Raw genomic sequence first — 23,746 nt, forward strand, 5'->3', positions numbered from 1 at the left:
TAGAGTAACTTTATTTTTGTCCGATTCAGTCATAATAACACGTATACACGCAACACATTTACTTACATAATTTAATTGGCGTAATTTTTTAAGTACCTATTTTAAAAAATAACATCACGGACTGTAATGCAAAAATTGTACAACAACATATAAACTCATAACGATTTATTTTCGAATAATAAATACTTGTTAATGCTGCCAATATTTATAATATTTATTAATAATTATTATTTTCTGATTCGGTTATTTTTGGCAAAGTAAAATATTAATAATTATTAACACATTCCACGAAAACACTTGGAGAATTTGGACTAAAGTTTTCGAATTGTTTGTATAATATACCCTCGGGATCCCATTCAACAGTTTGAATGGTGCAAGATAATATCATCTGAAAAGTATAGATAAAAGAGGCTAAAATACACCTTTCCGTTTTATACAAAAACATATCTTTCAATGTCGTGTTGCATACAGTACGTGTAACTTCACTTTGTCTCTTTGTTGTAATACTAACGGCAATAATGGTATACATAGTATACACACAATAATAATATATACGTATAGGTCAATTTGCGTGAGGGAAAATAATTTTAAAAAATCGTCTCTGCCAGTTCTACTAAAAGGTGCTTTTGACACGTTTATCATACATGAAAAAATACTTAAGCTCGTGGACTTTGACTACTTCAAATGGTTTAGGAGAATAATAAGAATAATAATAATAAAAATAGTAAAGATTTTAATTTAACACAAAAGCTTCATAAACACATTTTAAATTATGGTTACTGTGCGCTGTGACCTATATTGTAATAGACGAATGAAAATTCGAAATTGACCAAATTATATTTTAACAACTCTGTGATAAACACACTTTTGCCATTTAAGATAAAAGAGCGTCACAAACTGTATTTTTTAAAACACAGTCATATTAGAGCCATATAGTAATACTATGACTGTGGATTATGCTATGGGAACATTATTTTTACGATACATGCATAACATATATATATTACCTATGTCGTTTTATCCAAAACACACGATTATATTGCTACTATGATTCTCACAGTCAAAATTTTATTCTTAGACTTTCATTGATTTTGCTATATCTCCGCAAAATATAACTGTTATTTTTAGATGTTACTCTATTGATATGTACGTAGCAAAATATATTCGATTATAGTTCAATATTATCAAGTATCTATATTCTATATACATTTATTCGATGTTTGATTTTATTGTTTCTTATCTTTATTTTTTATTAGATGATTCAGAAAGCATATTGACCCCCTTTTTCTACAATAACACAGTTATTCAAAATCCGATTTTTGTAATTATTAAATATACTCAGACCATATTTTTTAATTTTGGAGATTTTTTTCTTCTCAAGTAGTGTCATATGGACGTACAAACAACTAATTAACAAATGACAACCTTCCTTTTCTATTGTAATTATTTATATAACAGCTTTTTTTTTTTGGAAAACGTTTACTTATCAAAATCAAAATTTAAACGAGTAGTTTTTTGTGTTTTTTTTAATAGGACAAATAGATAATAGCTGGTCAATTAAAATAGGTATGGAAGATAATAAAAAATATAATGAGTTGAAATTTGTAGTTATTAATATACTTATCTATCAACATTTTATAATTTGAATAAATTGTCCAATTATAATAAATTATAGATCCACTATTACATCTATTTTATATTTTAATAAAGTCATTTTTAAGGAGTATGTTATTTTTGGTATACTATATCTTTTAATAACTGAGAAATTATTTATTCGAATTTCAATTAAAAATGTATACTCGTTTAATTTTCAAAATAATTATCTGCTAAATAATTACAGTAAATAGGAGATCTAATTTAAAACACAAAAATTTGTATTATCACTTATCAGGGTCCAAAAATCTTAATAGTACGATACGATATCTCAGTGGTTTAAAAATATGGTCTTTAAGTATATTTTGAAAATTCCAAAAAATCAGAATTAGAATAAGTTAATTATTAAATGAAAAACAGGGGTGATCATGCTTAATGAATTACCCTACATAATTTTTAAATCGTTTAAAAGCATAGATACTAGTGACTATTGTGATTTAGTCTATAAGATGTATGCATTTTATTCTTACTATATATTAAGAAAACAAAATGAAGATTATTTATCTATTATGTATTTAATTATGCGTTTTTGTATTTCCACTATGAAGTTTTGTATTGATAGTTTTTGTTATAAACAATTAAAGTTTTACTAAAAAAAAATCAATAATTTTTACAGAATTACCTAACCTGCAGATCTTAAAATACTGGCTGATTAATTTTGTATATAATCTGTAGTAGAATGTTTTATAAAAAATAAATTAGAGGGTCTGCAGCTTATTGAATTTATTTTAAAAAGGAATTGTTTTGGTGGATGGGTTAATTATTTCTTTTATTTTAATAACAATATGAGTTTTGCAATCTTAGAAACGGCAGTGCATCGATCGTAAAGTCGATCTTATTATTAACGTTATTGAATAATTTTTGACCAAATGAAATACGTCGAGTATATTTCTAAAATCTAGCCATTTTGATGCACCAAAACGATTCGTTCCCGGTTTGTAGCTGATGAATATGTTATTATTATAGAAGGTACCCTAGGGGAATAAGATTTTCCTGATTATCTCAATCAGTCGTAGTATGGAACAGCCAATCCGCTATGTTATCATGTACTATTTTTTCTTCTCATCCCTCAGTCACGGGTATGGCCGGTGTCCCGCACTCGTAGCGAAGAATCGTGAATAATAATTTAATCTTCGAAATGTTTCTATGGCCAAATCGATTATATGCATATATATATATATACCATCAAAAATACGCGAATAACGCAGAGTGGCGGCGGTCGTGGGTCGACGTGATGGTAACAGGACGGCGGTCAGCAGATACGAGTCAGTGGAAGTGGCGGTCGGCGGATGTGTATGGCAAATAAATAAATATACATAAATGAAAAAGAAATCTTCGTGACGGCGGCGTCTGTATAGTAGCCATGGGTGGGCAGTCGAGGAATATTGTTAAAAAGGTACACGACCAAATGCATATAGTACGCGCACGATCTACAGGGGCAATATAAGTCAAACGGTAATATATCCAGGCGAGCCGTTATTTAATAGAACGTCAGCGTGTGGAGGTCACGGGACACGCGAGGGTGGAAGAGACGAGGCATCTCTCCGCGGTCGTACATCGCGCGGGTATACGTAGCGGGCAAAACGGATAGGTAATAATATATATATTTATTATATTATACCCGTATCTCCGCGTTCACCGTATTCACTGGAGGCACTTTGCCACGGATGAATTTTATGAGCGTTTCTTTAACGCATTTTTTTTTTTTTATACATATATATTACGCGTGTGGATGTCTTGGAACGGATATATGTAACAGAGAGGGCCGCGAGACTCTAAACCGCGTTACACTGTACCAATGATTATGGTTATGGCCATGCGCAGAGCTTCAGGTCAGGTACAGTAAATATTTTTACCGGTTCACTTTTTCCACATTAGGTGGACCTCTACGGGAATTTTTATTTATATTTTTCAATTTCGTCCACGTATCATGGGAATTAATTTAAAAAAGAACATTATGAGACATAAAGGAATAACATAAAGGACATTTATGCACTAAAAAAATCATCAAATATGCACTTCTGAATAAAAAACGAAACGGTCAATTAATAAATTTAAGTGAAATCCAATTTTTATATAGAACCTGTTTTCGACATAATTCATTTTGTTATTTTGTTTTTGGTCAAAGTCTAATAACCGTAAATATTTGATCAATTATTTTTTAACTTAATTTTTTATGTATGGGATAATTTTCAAAATATTTTAACTCATTTTGAGCTATTTATAGACAATAGAAATTTTCAATTTTTTTTGGTTTTGTTTCTATCGGTAAATAATGATAAAAAAAAAAGCTAGAAAGTGTAATCATGGTTTCTCTCGAGTTTTTACTACTGTCTACTGGAATTAAAACAAAATAGAGGGGAAATCTACAATAATATTCAAATTTTCTAAATGCGTTTGATGTTAGAATTTCGTTTATTTATAGTATTAATAAATACGAATCATGGATTATACATTTAATTTATTTCACATTTGAATTATGTAACAAAGGTTTTCCCATATTTCAAACAGTCAATCGAAGTTAATTAAACTATGAGAGGAGAGGGTATAATCTGTTTAACGATAACTGTTTTTGTATTGGCTTTACCTATAGGTACAAAATAATATTCATAGTCTATACCTTTAGTGGCTTATAATTGCCACAATTTAAAATATGACAAAAACATAATAGAACAATTATTTACCATAGTGATTAATTTGACGCAAAATACTAATTATTTCAAAATCTTCTAATTTTAGATTCTGAAAGAAGTAAGGAATGTATTGATTTTACAATGATGTATGTTTTTTTTTCATTTTTTTTTTTTGTGTCTGTCATCACGTTTTGGAGTATAAAATATAATGCTTTGATTTTTGACTTCAACCCTTCTTTGAAAAGGAAAATTCATCTAGTTGGTACTTTTGGGGGTCAAAAGTGAAAAATTTCCAGTTGTTTTCAAAAGAGTCAGAAAAAACCCTAAAAAAGTAACTAAAAAAACGGGAATTTTTACGCACAATCAGTTTTTGACAAAATTGATTTTTTGATTTTACTGTAACTCTAAAACGAATCATTGTAATTACTTGAAATTTTCACCAAATGTTTATATTAGCGTTGTATATTTACGATTACATTTTCAAAATATTTTGACCTTTTTTAAGCTATTTATAAACAATTGAAATTTTCGATTTTTCTAAGTTTTCAGTTTTGGAATGACTATAAAAAAATTGGTTATCCAAAAAGTCTTTAAAATTTAATACAAAGTTTATTATAATTTGTACTTATCGTATTAAAAAAAAAAAAATCAAAAATCGTTAATCATAATTTTTGTTTATAAGCATTTAAAGTTCAATTGTTTACAAAATATATCAGAGTCGCGAAAATTGGCAAGGAATTTTGAAGTTGAAAATTCGTAAAATTTTTGTCATTTATACCTAAGGTTAAAAAACCCAATACAAGGTTTCTTTCAAGTAACTATAAAAAAAAATTCCAGCGTCAATATAGAAATAATTTTATGAGCGTATGAATTTTATTTTTTTACGAAGTCTAGTAAAATAACGATATATTACAATCTAAATATAGATAATAATATTGTATATCCTACTAATTATCCTAGACTGACAAATCATCTCCGTTCAGAATCGTTTTTCGTATACAACGATACATGTTATTGAGTTCAAATTTAACACATCCATTATAGTGACTTAGCTACTCATCTCCATCTCTACTATAAAGCAGAACGATATCCACTTGACCACCTTTTTTAAACCTATTTTTGTTACATAATTGTAAGATGTTAAATACAACGCAATTTTTATCATCATTTTTTATAAAATGTTTTAATTTTTTTAAATGATAAAATATATTTTTAACTATGTTTTTTTTAATCCATAGCAAAATATTTTTTAGAGTTCTTTAATAAAATTATAAAAATCGAATTTTGGGTGAAAAAGTAGCTTACGAATTTTAAGTATTATAATTGATGAGGGGAATGGAGCAGGAGTATAAGAGTACCACCAAAAATGTTGATCCATTATCCCACTCATTTAAACTTTATACACTTATAACTAAATATACCAATTAACCGAAATTTGATTTCTATAGATGAAATTATTATCGAAATAATATTCTGCTTTAGAATATCAAATTAAAAATGGTAAGTTATTATTCAAAAAAAGTAAAAACTTCAATAATCATAAAGATAAAATATAATTTTTTTCCAAAAATGTTGTTTTTAAGGACTTAAAATTATTTAGTATATAATTTTTTTTAAATATTCGTGTTTTCTGAAATAACGAATGTTTTGTTTTAAATTATCACCCCGTGTTATATATATGTATAGTAATAATGCTATTAAATGTAAAATTTCTTTTTTCAACCTATTTGAATTTTACTCGGCTAAACTATATTTTATATGATATGCTAAAATATTTTTAAAAGACCTGACAGCTTGTGATTAAAAAAAAAAAAAAAAACTAAAAATTATATCATGATGCGGGTTTTTGCGTTTCATTAACTCGACGTTATTCTGACGTTACAACTACATCAAATCAGCATATATCTTCATTCTTTAGGGACGCGTTAATATATTGTACGCTACAACTAAACATTGTTTTAAACTATTCAATTTAATGTTTTCACCCGGACGGTTGAAAATTGGCATTAGTAGAAACTTCTACCGGAAACATAAAATATTTAGTTTTTGAACAATGTAATGCATTTATTTTTGATTTAAGAATAGTACGGAACTAAATTACTATCTATTAAGTGTACTATCAACTATCATTGTAGATGATTTAATTTATAACAGAAATATCGAAAACCCGCTTCTGCTGTGTTGTAGTTTTAGAGTGTATCTATTGTTATATTGAGTAGAAGGTCACTTTAATTATTGATGTGTTAAATTTTAACTCAAAGATGAATCTTTGTGCGTGAAAATATTATGATTCCGAGTCAAGAAGATGGACACTAGATCAGAATCTATATCAGAATCTATGTCTCTATTTTTAAGAATAGTCTAATTATGTTTATTATTATAGTGATTTCAATAAGTAAAACTTATAATATTGTAAAAAACATTAATTATTAAAATATTTTATTGATTAGGTACTTTATGATAAAAATTCAAATTTTTAAAATTTTAAATGTCAGTAAATTGATAAAAAAAGAGCCAAAATAATATTCTGAAAACCACATCACGTCTAAAAAATTCTGATATGAATATTTTATGATAACTAAAATTAGTCCCTAAGATTATTTTTACTTTCTGAATTATAAGATAATATACATATTTTTTGAATTATAACAAAATAACTTAAAAAAATGTTTTTTGTTTAATTATTTTATATAGTCAAAATCTGAACTTAAATATATAAAAAAAAGAAAAAAAACTTTTAAAGGCATTAACTATAAAAATTAAAAATGTGGCCTGTAATTAGTAATATAATGTCTTGAATTATTATAAAATATGTTTATTTCATAGCATTTTTGGTTTAGTCAAACTAAAAAAAAACAAATGTTTGTTCTCGCATTTCTTAAAAATTGGAAGTACCAATTTACAGTGTTAATTTATGTAAATATTTTAAAAGTTAAAATACTTTTTTTTTATTCAGTATTCAAATAGTTATAAGAAAATATAACATTAAAGTTTTTGTAGAAAGCGGATACAGGAATATAATGTAGTACCTATAAAGAATATGTACGAGAACAAACAATAGGCATATAGCAACATAAATTGTTTTGATTTAAATTTTACTGACCAGTGAGTTAGTAATCGGGATGTCATCAATTTTCGATTGGCTTCTATAATTTAAATAGACTATGACGACCAATTATTAATTCAATTAGATTCTTAAAAAAATGTGCATTTTTATACATTATAATATGTATTTTAGTTCAGAGTATTCTATTTAATTGGCTAAATTAACAATCTCAGTGAAATATATTAGTGTTAATAGTAATTTTTACTAAAGTTAGTGTTGAAAATGTTGTAAATAGTAAAATTTTTTTTTAACATACTAAATAGTGGTTTTATAAGTTTCTTTTGATTTAGATTTTTAATTAACATTCATACACGTGAATGTCTGGAATTAATTATAAATTCATAAATGATAAATATTAATTATTATATAAACGTTGAAAAATATATTTGTTTTATTAAAAAAATCGATTGGATAATATTCATAATAATATAATGAATATTTTTTTTTAGAATTTATAGGCTTTATTGTCAATAATTTAAGTTGTTATCATCTAGATATCTGAAACTATTGTATTTTGTGTACATTCAAAACTAAAATATTCAGTTGAATACTCGTATTATCGAGTCGTTGATTTCTACCAAGAATTTTAATATATACCAATATAATATGAACATGTTAAAAGGTGGTATTAAAACTTATGACTATTAAACGTTATTCGTATTTTAATGGCGTATATGATGACTGTTAGGAGTATCGTCAAAATTCTAATTTTGATAGTGCCGTTAAATGGAATTGAGTTGAGTTGAAATTGTGTTCAGTTAATACTTCAATATTTCCTATTGTCATCAAACATAACAGCCATTTTGCCTTTGGGCCGTAGTTGCATTTTCATTGTTATTACTACCTACGGCATTATTACTATAAATTCCATTTATCTCGGGACACCTCATTAACACCATCCTGACCCAATTATTAATGTATCTTGTAATAATTCTATATCTAGCTGGATTTGTTTTATCTCAGCATAGATTTCTTTCTCTCTTCCTTATTGTTATTATCGCGTATAGTTATATGACTTATTGTAATAATTTATTATTTTCGTTGCGGGTCATTTCAGTTATGCTCATTTTTTCTTGTAAACTATTGTCTATTTTGAAGAATTGACATTATCTAAGAATTTATTTTCTTTGTTCGATAATATGATAAATTCTTTAAAATGCATTATCAATGTCAATAAAAATGTATACAAGAATATATTTAATACGACTATTCTTTTTTTTTTTTTACGACGATGAAATAATAATATTGACATTTTTATCCTCATATTTTATTTCAACGACTGCTTATTGTTAACTTTTACTTCGAAGATGATATTAATTAAAGCACGATTTTTATTTAAAAATAAAATGATTTTTAAATCCATAAATATTTGTTAATTACATTAAACCATCTTTCTGCAGGCATAGAGTTTTCCATTAAATATATATCTACTCTAAAAAATTACTCTGTAAATACAGAATCTTTTTTAAACACGTACAGAAAATATTTAACATGTGTACAGATATATTGAAGCAGTGAATATTAAAATATATGTTGTATATTTATTATTCGATTTAATTTAAATAATATATTATCCGTAAAAAATTAAATGGTAGTTGAAAATTTAAATGTAAATATGTTACTTTTCAAAATATAATATTTTCTATGATATCACATATCTATAATATTATGTATGATACACTTGAAGACTATTATGTTTTCCACTCTACCGTGGAAAACTTATTGTAATTTAATATTTACTCGAATTTGAAAATTCATCATTTCCCGTTAATATGCAAGTATTTTTGTGTAAAATGTTATTTTTCAATTTTATGGTTATTAATTTTAACATCGTTTAAAATTAAAATTGAAAAATTTACAATCTACCTACTACATATTTTAATTCAGTTCAGTAACTAAATTTTCATTAAATTTTTAATAATTATATACAATTTCAGTAGTTATTCATACAGAAAATGAAATTATAAATGCAATGATTGAACAATTGTAATTCTTTGATAAATCAATCATAACTTACAATAATAATACAATGTATTAATAATAGATTGCTTTTTATAACAATATATGAAAAAACTTACTTTACGTGACCATGTTATGGTTGGTGGTGGGTTTCCTGTTGAATTGCATTGAAGAGTCACATCTGACCCTTTTTTTGCGCTCACTTTTCCATTTGATGTTATACCAGTGATCCTTGGTGGAACTAAAAAAAAAATTAAATTAAATATATTTACTGATTAGATGTACGAAGTAGGTACTAAAAAGTAGCTTTAGAAAAAATGATTTGTACTAGAGATTATTTTTTATTTTTATTCAATTATTTTTTCAGATTGCTTAAAACACATTATACGACGTCAAATACATTTGATTTTAAGTATAATATACAATAATATGTTTCAATATTTCTAATAACATCAATTATTGTGAATTTTATATTTTATGAAATTAAATTATGTATTGCAATATGGTTTTAAAATATATTCCAATCTCTAATTGACGAACATCTTGATAAGATAAAACTATTAAGATTAGTAAATAATATAAAATAAAAAATACTATCCATCATTGTTTGTTATATAAAATATGTAAGTAAGTATTACTTAATACATTTTATAACTTAATAATTTGTTTTTGAGATTTTATCATAATATTTACGATTAGCAATTCATATCCACGCTACATGACCTTTTTTGATTTAAATTACATATTTTTATACACGTCTTATACACTTCATTGACATTTTGACAATTTCTTTCTATCTTAACAACATTATTGAAAGAGGGTATAATATAGACTAAGTTGTCGTAATACATTGAAACATTGAATAGTTTTAAATTGTATTAATTAAAAATAAATAGTATCTTTAATATTATATTGGATTTTTAATTATTGCTCAACTATATTTATTTTTATAGGCTGAATTTATAATAATATTAAGCAGTCACATTTTAAATATTATATAAAAGATAAAATGTATTTTATCGTTATTAGATTTTCTGTGTTATATCATCTATAAAAAGCAAAAAAAATATTTATTTTTTTAATACATAATATTTAAAGGGAAAAATAATGATGGTGAAATATAGATTTTGAAAGAAATCGTCTTCCTATAAAAAAATATTTTATTTTCATTAAAACAATGAGTGATTGAATTTAGGTAAATTAGATTTGCTTTACGTTAGATTAAACTGAAATATTATTTATTTATATAAAAACTTTTATTGCGTACAAATATTTTTTTTTCATTTTGTATTAGTTTAATATTGTTCGTATCATGCATTATGGCATGAAAAGTGTATTAAATTATATATTTTTTAGAGTCGTTATTAAATATTTAAATAAGTATTTAAATGTCACAATATTAAATAAGATTTATTCTTTGATAATTATTTCTTCCTTGATATTAATGTCAAGCAAGAGCAATCTTAATGGATAATCTTAAAACGATTTATGTTGTATACGCACATTGTACAAAATAAATTCAATCATATTTATTTTCCCGGAAAGGTAATGATTTTAATGACGTTCTAATGTTTAGTACCTAGTTCAATCTTCAATGTCTTGCATTTTGAACCATTGTGTTAATAACAAGTAAATGAAGATGTATATTTCCACTACAAAGGCGTAATGAAAACATCCTTAGTTTGTATAGTGAGCTTTGAATAGTTTATTGCACATATTTTTTGTACAGCTCATGTCTGCACTTCTTGTAAAGAAGCTACATTTACGAAAATTCACTATGATTGTAAATATTTTAATGCAATATATCTTTGTGTCTGAAACCAACCCACAAAAATGCATTTAATTTTTTATTAAAAGCACAAAATAATTATATTTATATATTTTGTAGTTTTCCAGTGCTAGTAATTTTAAAATTATACGGATATGAATCATGAATTTCTAATAGTTAGACAATATTGAAAAGATAATTCTATATTTTAATAGTCTATGATTCAATAATATAATATTTATTTTTAATAGCATATTTAATTTCTTGTATTTTCAAAGATATTACCGTGTTTACGATAATATACCTAATCATTTTACGTACATTTCTAGTATACAGTCTGGAGAAAAATTGTTTATATGAAAATATAGCTTCTTTTTGTTCTGTTATTTTTTATACATTTCTATAGCTAACTTTTAAATTTAATCATAATAATTTAGTAGTTGCTGCGCTTCTAACATATAATCTTATCGATTTGAGTAAAATAACAAGGTATTAACTTAATGGGTATACGTAGTTTCTTCCTCGAGTATAGAAGATGTTATAATACCTATGTTATTATTGTTGTTGTACAACATATACAATTTAAAATCATCGCATTTATTTAACACGGAAAAAGTAAATTTATTGTAAAATTATATTTTAATTTAAAAAGTTAAACGTATATTTTTAAATTTATAAACTCTGAACAAAACAATATTTTTGTAATTTAAGAGCACACGATTAAACGTTTTGCGATACTCAGAGCTTAATTTTTTACAATATACAGCTAGTTGGAAGTTTAAAATCATTTAAATTTCAATTGGGTGTATTGTGTATAAATACACTATTCATTCTGTTCAGAATATAAAATATAAATATAACAAAAGTACGGAAAAAGAAATATAATATAGATAATAGGTATTATGATCCGGCCACAAGATTTTAATTTGGTCACATTTAAAAATTGATTCTGAGTGGAATTTGTGCAATGTCTATAATACAGGTCGATTATTTAATTGAAAAACCGGGATACGTGCTTTACGTTAATATATGTAGTTATAAACACGGCACAGTGTAATCTTACATTAAAATATCAATTCTTAATTACTTAAATTTTAAGTTGTACATTTATATATAATATTTACGTAGAACACACTTTGTGTGGCATAGTAGAAACTTTACTTATTACTTTATATGTAAAGTTAATCTATTAATAAATTCCACTCTATGATCAGTAGTAGTATTGTTACTTAAATGTATTAGCAAGAGATTTTATACAAATTGTGAATTTATACTATTTGTTGTACGTCCAGTGTCATACAAGAGTTTGTAGTTCGTTACCATAGGCATCATAATGTCTTAATCCACATAAGTCATTTAATAAGCTCCAAATTCTTCTAAAATGTGAGTACTACTATGAATAATAATATTAAGTTTTTTTTTATAAATCGACCATTGATTTGAACGGTGATCGCAGGTGTTGGTGTTCTCAAAATGCGAGTCAATGTATAACCATAGTTTTACTATAGTAAAAATATAAAAAAATAAATAATACAACAACATCAACGTGGTATTATTGAGTATTGAGTTAGTAGCTCACTCGAAATCGAATTAAACGATTTTATGCTCACGCAGATATTACATTTTGGCTGATTAAATTAATAACAACTTAGACCCAATCATAATGTGAATTCTAATTTTTATGTTACTTAATGAAATCTTACTTGATGAGATCTTAAAATAAAAATAAAAATATTTAGAATTTATATATATTACAATAAAATAGATGTTATATGTATTGTCAACGGTTATACGTATGCATATTATGAAAACGAATAAGAGATTACCGATTATACATTTCTTAATCAATTTTAATGTTTATAATAAAAAAAATATTTGAATGTACCATGAAAGTTTTAATTAAGTTCTTAGATTCTAAGTATTATTAGTAATTTAAAATATTATACATTATACTGTTACGACCAACATTATCAACTGACAACTGATATTTTGACTATTGTAATATAACCGGAATGAAAGAGGTGATGGTTGTTTCGTTAAGAAAAGAGATTTCTTTATGTCGGTAAACGAGTAGAAGGTGACTTTAATGTAATCTTTGTACAAGAATTTTATCGTGATAAGATTATATTTTTAGTTTATAAAACACCTTTTGGTATTTGCATTATTGAATAGTGTTTTCTGACTAATAGATATTTTTAGTTCAGTAATATTTTCAAGAGAAAATAATTTTGAGGTTTAAATCGTGTAAATACGCAGTGGTCATTGTCACTCCAGTAGAGACAATGTGTCTTAGGTGAATCGATTTAAAATGCGTCAAACAAGCCAAACAAGGGATGGCATTGGTATTCGTCCAAATCATTATAAGAGTGACCACTATAGACATAATGTATGACGAAGATGCGACGTATGAGTCCTCGGGGAACAATGAAAACCGAGATATTGGGCAAACGTACTTATTTTCTAGTTGGTTTCGTTATTGCTATGCTATTATTTTTGAGAAAATTCGTTAATTTAATATTGTGAAAATATTTTATATTTTTCGTTGAGATGATTAGGACTGACAACAACAACAACAACAACAAAAATAATAATGATATGCATATTATAACAGTTACAGCTTCCACAACTCGTTTATTAATAAAGACTATTGAAACTTTTATTTCGCACCCGACTCATGATATAAACATTTATGAAGAAATTATGCGTTTATACACTTTATAGTGTTCCAAACAACCAATATTTAGTTTCAAGTGACTAATTGAACAAAATGTATGTTTTTTTCAACATTAAATTCACTGTAATTGTATTAGGTACACGCATGTGTTTGATAAATGTTTTATTATAATTAAATTATTACTCAGTATTCTACATTCAAACAAATATTGCACCTAGATTAAAGTATATTAATTTTTAAATTGTGGAATTTTAAAGAAAATCGATAACAACACGAAATATAAAATACCTATTTGTCTAGCATTATATTTTATTCTATTAACAATTTGGGAGATAATAATAAAATAGATTGTATTGCATTTATAAAACGTGATGTTTTGTATTTGTTTCAAATGAGCATTGATATGTTATTATTGAAATTTTATAAACGGCGAGTATTTTGGAAATTAAAATAATCCATTATCTGAAGGACTTGAGGGTGACGGACAATAGTGTAACATAATAATAATAATAATAATAATAATTCAATTTTTAGCAAATACGACTCTCGACCCTCATGTTGAAGTATCTCAACCCGGCCCTTTCGTTGTTGTTATTGTAGTTGTTGTTCAAGTGAACAATCCACCTTTACGAGTTCCTCCATACGACAAGAATCGTCAGAGAACTCACGTGTATCGGTGGGGAAGTTTTTCGATATTAAAACCGGTGACCTCGACCGGAAATAAATTATAAGGGTGGACGCGGGTGTAACAATAACGAGAAATACCAAAAACCCATAACTGTCGATAGATGTAGTAGTCAGTTGCAGTAGCGTCGTGTACAGCGGAAACCGAGGGAGATATAAAGACCAAGGGAGAGAAATAAAAATATGGTATAATATGACGGCGGAGATGCTAAGATGTAAGGTGGACGGAGAGAAGAGAAAAAAGGGATAATATGAATAGGTACACGCACACATACTGACACACCATTATATATAAATGTACCTATGTATAAAACATAAATGCACGTATATACATACATATTTGTTGCGCTTCTATTACTACGTGTATACTGTTGTGTACGCGCCTCAGACATAGGAAACGAATAAATCAATTATGCACACACGAATGAACCGTGTTAGAGGCTATAAAACAACAACTGGCCGTTATAAATTCGTATATATATATACAAAAATAATGAAAATAAAAAATATGAAAGTTTTGGCCATGGGATGTTAGTGCAAAGGAAACTTTTAGGGCAGCACTTATATATACAGATATATCTAAATTGATCTCAATACCCACATACAAATGTTAACCGTTGTAATGGATGATGTGAGGAAATCGAAACGTTTTCCACGGTGAGAATTAAAAGAAATATATGTTTTAGCGATGAAACTTTAGTTATAAATTTATAATTAGTAAGTATTTAATCATTCAATATATACACAAATATACAGACATATAATATTATACCTAGATATACGATTCCGGCTTTTTAAAACACTTTTTGGCCCCTCTTCTACGCTGTTAAAACATTTTTGGTCGAGATTGATGCGAAAAGTGTCAGAGAATATCGATGCTGTCGCAAAGGAATTGGAAAAATATATCAAGAATTTCAAAACAAACTAAAAATATGATAGTATACACTTTAAGTAAAGTTTTCCAACGTCAATTCAATGAATTTAGAACGAAACTTTGATAATTTTCTAAAAAAATGTGTCCGTATGTTATTGGATATTGTATTATTGTTAAAATATTTTTAAACTTGATCGAGTTTCAAATTTAAAGAATGATTTAAAGTTCCATTTTGCTTCATTTTCCACCACAGTGAACTTATTTGTTGAAGCTTTTTGTAAACATATAGTATAGTTCTAAATAAATATAGGTTATACCCATTCTCAATAGCGGATACTTTAATATATATAATATATAGTTTATGGACAACTACACAACTGGTAACTGATAATTATAACTAGGTATGCATATATTCAGTTCCACTGTGTGTTTCAGTCATAATAAATGGTTTTCCAACTATTTTTTTTTAATCTAATGTTAGAAAATTGTTTTCAAAAATAAATCCATACAATTGTATACTACTGTAAGGGTATGTTTATAACCCGAATTTCTCGCAACTTATTCTTACTATAGCGACAAAAAAACAATTAATGTAGCATAAATCTATTAACATTTTAACAAAATCGCATATCAAAACGTAAAATAATAAATTCTTTATTAATTATAATTTCATCTATGTCAAAAAGCTTGAAATTTTAGTACAAAGTTTCATTCAAGTTATGTTAATAACTTTTAAAATTTATCAAAAAAACTTTGGCACAATTTTTTTATAGTTATTTGAAATTTCAAACTGGATGAAATAGGATATTTATTTGAAAATAACTAAAATTATAAGAGTATAAAATTTTTCCTCTTACGAATTTAGTTATTATGTTGCAATTTTTGAATTAATTATATTATTATTATGTTATTATATTATATTGTATTAAATATATTAATTAACTTGAAGAATTGAGATTTGTTATATATTTTGTATGTTATAATGTAATATAATTTTGAAATATTTAGATTAACTTTGATCTATACATTTTTATAAGGCCTCTTCATACTGTTTTTAGATACTTAAAATTGACTTATAAGGATATAAATATAATATTTATATAATTAAATAAAATAATTCATGCAATGTTTTTGTCAAAAATAAGATCAAAACATCACATATTACTTATTGAAAAACAAATTACTTTTAGTAATATAAATAAAATATTCTGTTTTACCTCAGAATTGTTTTTCATACACAACGATTTATCAAATTCTATTTTAACACAGTACCAATCCATTATAGTGATATATGTTCAATAATGAGTTGAGCTCAAAACCTACAATACAGCAGGGTAATTTTTTTATATATGATTTTTGGTAAGGATACGAGTAATGTATTTTCCATACCATTTAAAATCATATTTATTTTAATTATCTTATTTACATATCTGAGTAATACGATAATATATTATAGTAATATGTAATCACATATTTATTCTACATTCTTTCGATTTTTTTTTTATTGAAAAACAGAGTAGTTTTTATTTGTTGTATGGAAGTAAACCTTAAATGTAGTTCTTAAGAATTTAAACATATTGTATTACGTGTGTACATGTTTTAATTCAGTTAATTAATTAACTAAAAACTAAATGCGTGTCACATAAATACTTTGAAATATATATAAAAAATCCATTTCATACACGAGTGTAACCGTATTTTATTTATGATGACCTAATTTATCTGTATTTTGTTAATTATTATTTAATTTGCTATTAAGTACATTTCTATTTTATTTCTCGCCAAACAATATAATAATGAGCAGTATCATACTACAAAAAGTTGCCTACAACAATAGGTAGAATAAAAGCCACATTTCTATTAAATAACAAAAAATAAAATAAAATGTTGTTCAAAATATTTAAGACGTCTAAATTTGTAAAAAATAAAGTGTATATTAAAATCTATATATTAAAGTACCTAATAATTTATTAATAGTACTTAATGTATTAAATATGAATATAATCATCCATCGGTTATAGGATTAAAATATATTGATTACGAATATTTATAAATATTATATTATGTTAAACTGTACTCTCTTTGGTTAAATATAAATATTTAGAGTAAGCAAACTCAAAGCTAACAAATTTAAAAATCTTTTTAAATAAACATTACTTTAATTTATAATTAAAGTAAGTTTTTATTTTAATTTATGATATCTTGGAGTAGCTTTAAAATAGAACTGTATGAATATTTAACTCATTGTATTGTTAAAAATTAATACTACGTACTATTTTAATTAAAATATTAATACAAATAAAAAAAGAGTATATTCATGAAAAATTAATCCAGGTAAGATTATATATTAAGAGCTCGACAAATTTCCGCTCAAAGTATTTTAAGTCGAATCACAAGAATCTGGAGTTTCCCATCTTCAGGTAACTGAATAATTGTGCTATAATTTAAATTTTTACTTCTCCTGTGAAAGAGCACAGTTTTTTTTTTCATTTGGAACAGACATTAGTTTAACATATAAATTGTCAAATATTAATATTAAAATAAAGCGGACGTGGTAGTTATTTTAGAAAAAAAAAACTAAGAACACCATAGAAAATGTAATTATGATGACGATTTGTAATATTTTATTTTTGAGATATTGTACTAAATTTATTCAACGTTTTCGTATATTTTACGTTTTACTTTTATTTATATAGATCTGATACTTTTGATTCAATTTATTATTAATTATATTTGCTTTTCAAATTATTGTTAAAGAATAAAATATGTTAATAAAATGTATAAATTGTAACTTTAATACACATAGTATTTAAATATGTACATATTATTTTATAATCTATCTTATATATATAAACTAATGTTTGTTTGTTAGTCCTTTGTAGACTCGAAAATTACTTAACTGTTTTTAATAAAAAAATTATATAAATAGATTTATTGAGACCTGGAATGTGTTTATAGTTTATTTCTTTAAATCTTTAAATTTATATAGAGTGGATCATACTTTTATTTAGTTTTGGCTCACGAAAATCAAATATTTTTTGTTTATTTAAATTGTTGCCACTGGGTACTGATTATATTATTATTACGATTGGTAGAAATAAAATGTTCATAAACATATTTAAAAAATAAATAAAAATGTTAACATCAAATACTTATGAACACAATTACAATGATTACTTTTATGATTTGTAATCATGATTTGTTTTCTTATTAATTTTGGACATAATTTTGATGCGAACGCATAAAGGTATAAATACCTGTCCTATCTTAACGATATTGAATTTACATAGGATTTTATTCTATCTTCAGTTTTTTGTATTTTTATCAAAAATATTTCGAGGACTAAGAAGTGAAAAATCTTAAAGTTAACATTTTAATTGTGTTTGAATTATAAAGTTCAACTGAAGCAATGAAAAACAATAGAAAGATAGATTAATTTAAACCCAGTAAAATTGGTAATAATCTTGTACCATAAACATGACGAATGTAGTTAAAATCTTATATCATCGAAACATATCAATATTTAATCTAAACAAAATTGTCAAAATAAAGTAAATTATATGTTTTGTATTTCATTCAAGCGTTTTAGATTTGATAGCAAAACTTTGAAAATAAGTTCACACCCAACAAAAAGTTATCTTGGGAGATGGTTCTTTGTATGCTCGATTGTCACACCTTCTCCTCTACTAATCCCCGACTCTTCGATAGTTTAAAAAGTAATTTTGTTCATAGAAAGATGTCAACACAGAAATGACAGTCAAATATTGAATTATACATTTAACATTAAACTTGACCGTATCGCATATAGAACGAATGCAAAATATACAGAAGGTACTAGATATAGTTATTACATAAGCAATGAGCATATATATTTATTAACTACGCAATCGAAATGAAATAAATGCATTTCAAACCAAATGATCACAACTTGTCTACATCCTAATGTATAACAATATATTGGATACGATATTTCCATCGTTTTGCAGATTATTATCAATATACACTGATTACGTTTCTCGTTATATATAGTTACTTACAATACTACTTTCATTGTATCAAAAGAAAAATAAACTCAAACGAATGGTGTAAGAGTGTACAGCATAAGAGGATTTCGTACTCTTAAGGGATGTTGAAAAACTGGACAAAAGAACAGATTCGCTAAGGGTGAAAGGGCGGTTGAGCGTAAAAGGTGTTCGGCATATTATATCCTTTCACCTTCGTTATATTATCCTTGGGCATTCACATACTCAGTACAGCCTATATATTTTTCAGACTAACAAGGACAATATATACTAAAACCTAATGACTATGCACACATTTAATAATTATTATTTGAAAGTAAATCATGATTCACGGCGTTCGATTTTATAGAAAAGTTTAGTGTTTTTGTTTTGTTTGACATTTTTTTTCTAGAATTTCAACTTTCCATTCAAAATTAATTTAAACATCATAAATATGGAAATAAAACAATTATATTTAAATACATCTTATAAACACATTTTAAGAATATGCGGTATGTTGTTTCACTTTAGTTTTTAATTTTAGATGATTAAATTACACGAACTATTATAAACTGTACGCTTTGAGAAACAAAACTATTTCAATATTTAGTCTCCGTAGCCTATTTAGAAAATATTTATTCATTGAGTCATTAATTCATAGTTCCACAAATGAATTAAAGCAGTACTTTTCAACTGTGGTTTGATATTTAATTAATATTTAAAACAATCTTAATGTCGCTTCCATTAAGAGTTGAACTAGTTTTGAATCGTTGTATCGTATTTAAATTTCAAGACTGTAATAAAAACTAATTATTGCAAAATTATTGTTTTATCAGATAATTTGTTGTGTACTTGTTTATGAAAACGATTACATTATACATACATTTATCGTTCTAAAATATTACGGTAACATGCGCCACATTGTACCATGTTTTACAAATGGACTTTAATCTATGTAAATGGAACGTATAACCAAAATGTTTCTGCGGCCGCAATGGCCATCATTCAATTCACCACGAGTATCAGGTTTCTGTAAATTCGTTGAATTATACTTTATTTCTACTTCCAATGTATTGTTTTCTGCTTCATATATTCTATGCTATTTATTTCGGTAATATATTTTTTTTCCAGGAAACCAAAAAAAAAAAAACGATACCTACCATCCAACAGATGTTGACTACACTATTACTATTGTAGTCTAAGATTTATTATAAAACACCCAAAACGTGACATGATTTACTTAGGTGTTCTTTTTGTGACATTTTCGAAAACTAAATGTCAATACTACACTATGTACGGATATTATTTACCATTGACGTTTTCTTTATTTTCGGTATATTATTTTATCAAATTTAACAGTGATTTGTCAAAAAATAAATATCAATTTTGGGCACGTATAATATTTATACGAATTCTGTTACAATCATCGGTTCTAAATTATTTGAAAACGAATCATTTCACTATTATTTAAGTTGAAAAATTATTCTCGCTTAATTTTGGGAGAATAAATCATAGCTAAGCAAGTTATTTTAAGAAAAATAATTATAATCATTGGTATGTACAGTTATTATAATTATTGAAAACTATAATTGTTACAATTTATTTTTATATTATGTATTTTAACATTCTTCATTGCAGATCCTTTAAATTTAATAAGTAAGCCATTACCCAAAGTAAAAAAAATATACTAAATGAATGTTATTAACATCAAAAGTTAAATGATTTTATAATTCTTTATAAAAATTAATTATTTATTATTATGAAAATAAAAACGTGTATATTTTTATTTTAGAACTTATTTTAACCAGAAAACAGTGTTTTATATTTATTTTTTATAGAATTGACAAAACTAAATTAACAAATTATGTAATTATGTAAAGCACTTAAAACTTAATAAAGGTTATTATTATTTTTTTTAAACGAAATTTAGGTACTTACATACAATAAAGAAATACAATAATTGTATAGTAAAAACCAAGACAAATAAATAATGCTTTCGTCTAATCGACCATTTATAAAAAAAATTAACAATTATTAAGTATTTCTTATTGTATTTATTGTTGATGATGTTTTCGATAATAGAATGGCATTTAATTAAGGAAGAGCTGAAAGAGTTTAATACTACTGATTGTCGTACCTATATAATACATCTATAACAAATATGAACGCTCTTATATACAACTTTTTCTTCTCTTGTCTCGGTGACGTTGGTGCAACCAGTAGAAATCATTTTTCTTGGTAAATATCTGATAAATGATATGGAACGAGTATAAAATTGTTTAGATTCATTTCAATAAAAATTTACCTATTAACCACTATTATAAATACCGGTACAATCTAACTTAAGTGCTTAACTAATTTAGCTATAAAACGATTATGCATATCCTAAGTAACTATTTAGATATAATATATATTCGTTCGTGTTATTATTGCTCAATATACTTTCAATAATTTAATTTTAAAATTAAATATACGTTCATATTCGTTTTATGTGTTTGAATAGAGTAAAAAAATATTACATACCTCATTGCCAAAATAAGGTTTAAAAAAATGTCGTATTAATGATAGTTTCATAATCTATATTGATTCACGATTGCGTAGTTTTAATTTTCAGTTGTTATTTTTCGTATCTCATAAAGTAAATATAGTTAAAATAAATTAAATTTACTTTTCTTTCAGTAATAAATGATGCGTTATAATTTTTTCCACAAAAAAAATATATCTTTAGATTTTTCAATCAGACAAATTTAATCATGGACATTATTGCGTTATTAATTGATTCCAAACGTGAAAGATAATAATATTATAATGTTTAAACAAAAACTTTAAAATGTATTCAATTCATTCGAGTACAATAATTAAATTACTATTGTGACAGTAAATTTATCTTACTCGATAAACTTTCTACGTTTACTGACAAAAGGTGTTCATTATTTATACGTTTTTAATTAGTTTTATTGGTTTAAAATCGTGTACACCGTAATTCATTGTATTACAAGCAAACGAAGGTAGTAAGAAAATATGTATACTTACTGAGTATTTGCAACGTGTGTTTTAATTCTACTGGTTCGAGTGTACCGATCTGGCATATGTAATTGCCAGCGTCGTTGATTTGAACATTTCGTATCTCCAAGTTGTATCCTTCGACGATCCGGATACGCTCTTCCGGGGTTACTTTGGTGGTACCAGCAGTCAAAATTGCTATTCCTTTTTTCCAAGCCAGCACAAAGTTGTCTAAATGAAATAAATTAGGAATATAAGTTGATATAGATTATTAGATTAATTAGAAACAACTTAAAGTTACATAACTATTATGTTGTAATCAACATAATAACCAATTCATTAGGTGCATATGATAATAGTATATAATAGTAAATATAACACGGCTTCTTTGAGTTATCACGGTGATAATTTTTTTAAATGATGTCGAATTCGTAGTTTATATTTATTAATTCATCATATTAATCAGTGTGTTTTTATTGCGTGTCACGATTTAAAAAAATATATTAATCAAGTATTAAGATCTGTGTACATGTTAAAACAAGCAAAATAAATGGTATATTTTACATAATATAAATATGTAAATATACTATATTAAACAAAATATGTTAAATAGTAACGAGTTAAATAAATAATGCATAATATTATGCATATATGACTTGAAAAGAAATTAAAAATAGTTGGAATATAGATACTGTTAAAAATCGTAATCTTATTCGTTTCTTCGCTAGATAATTTAAATAATATAGGTCCTAGGCTATGTCATATAATACAACACTTAATATTATTTAATTTTAATTTTAAGTCTAAGAGTATTATTAAAACGTTTCATAAGAAAGCTTCAATGACGTATGACGTGTGTAAAATAATAATATATACATATTCACAGCAAACAAAATTACATATAATACGATGTAGCAAAAATGATGTATTCGTATGAAAACAATAATTATTAAACATTTATGTTTCTTAGACATACTCTACCTGAATGGTCTCAGAAAATATAGTTATGTGTATGTCGTTTCCAAGTATATTACAAAGATATTAATTTTGAAGTAAGTAATAAGTATAATTAATAAAAAATCATATAATACTTGAACATGATACAATATTGTACACAATTTCAAATGTTTGTTATACGTACACTACGTTTATAATAAGTAATATTTTAATACAAAATGTCAACCATCGAATAGTTATATCTGGATCACCGCATAACTACAAATTATCCAAAGACCCATAATAGTGTATATTAACATTTCTAAACCCTATTCAATATAGTTAAGTTAAGTGAATGAAAACTCGAAATGTTCATTTCGCTGCTGCAAATTAATCTAACCAATCCCGAGAACGGCAAAGTTATGTAATCCATTACGATTCCATTAAAATGTAAC

General features: G+C 25.3%; 1 protein-coding gene across 1 annotated transcript in view; it reads right to left on the reverse strand.

Moving 5' to 3' along the window:
- LOC132924178 (limbic system-associated membrane protein-like) overlaps positions 1-23,746 on the reverse strand; it is a 517,415-nt gene that overhangs the window by 61,097 nt on the left and 432,572 nt on the right. The window contains exons 3-4 of the mRNA XM_060988319.1: positions 22,386-22,586; positions 9,471-9,592 (exon numbers count right to left, since the gene is read on the reverse strand). Of these exons, the coding sequence (XP_060844302.1) occupies positions 9,471-9,592; positions 22,386-22,586 (323 nt within the window). The remainder of the gene's footprint in view (positions 1-9,470; positions 9,593-22,385; positions 22,587-23,746) is intronic.

This window comes from Rhopalosiphum padi, chromosome 3, assembly GCF_020882245.1.
Source record: "Rhopalosiphum padi isolate XX-2018 chromosome 3, ASM2088224v1, whole genome shotgun sequence".
Lineage (NCBI taxonomy): Eukaryota > Metazoa > Arthropoda > Insecta > Hemiptera > Aphididae > Rhopalosiphum > Rhopalosiphum padi.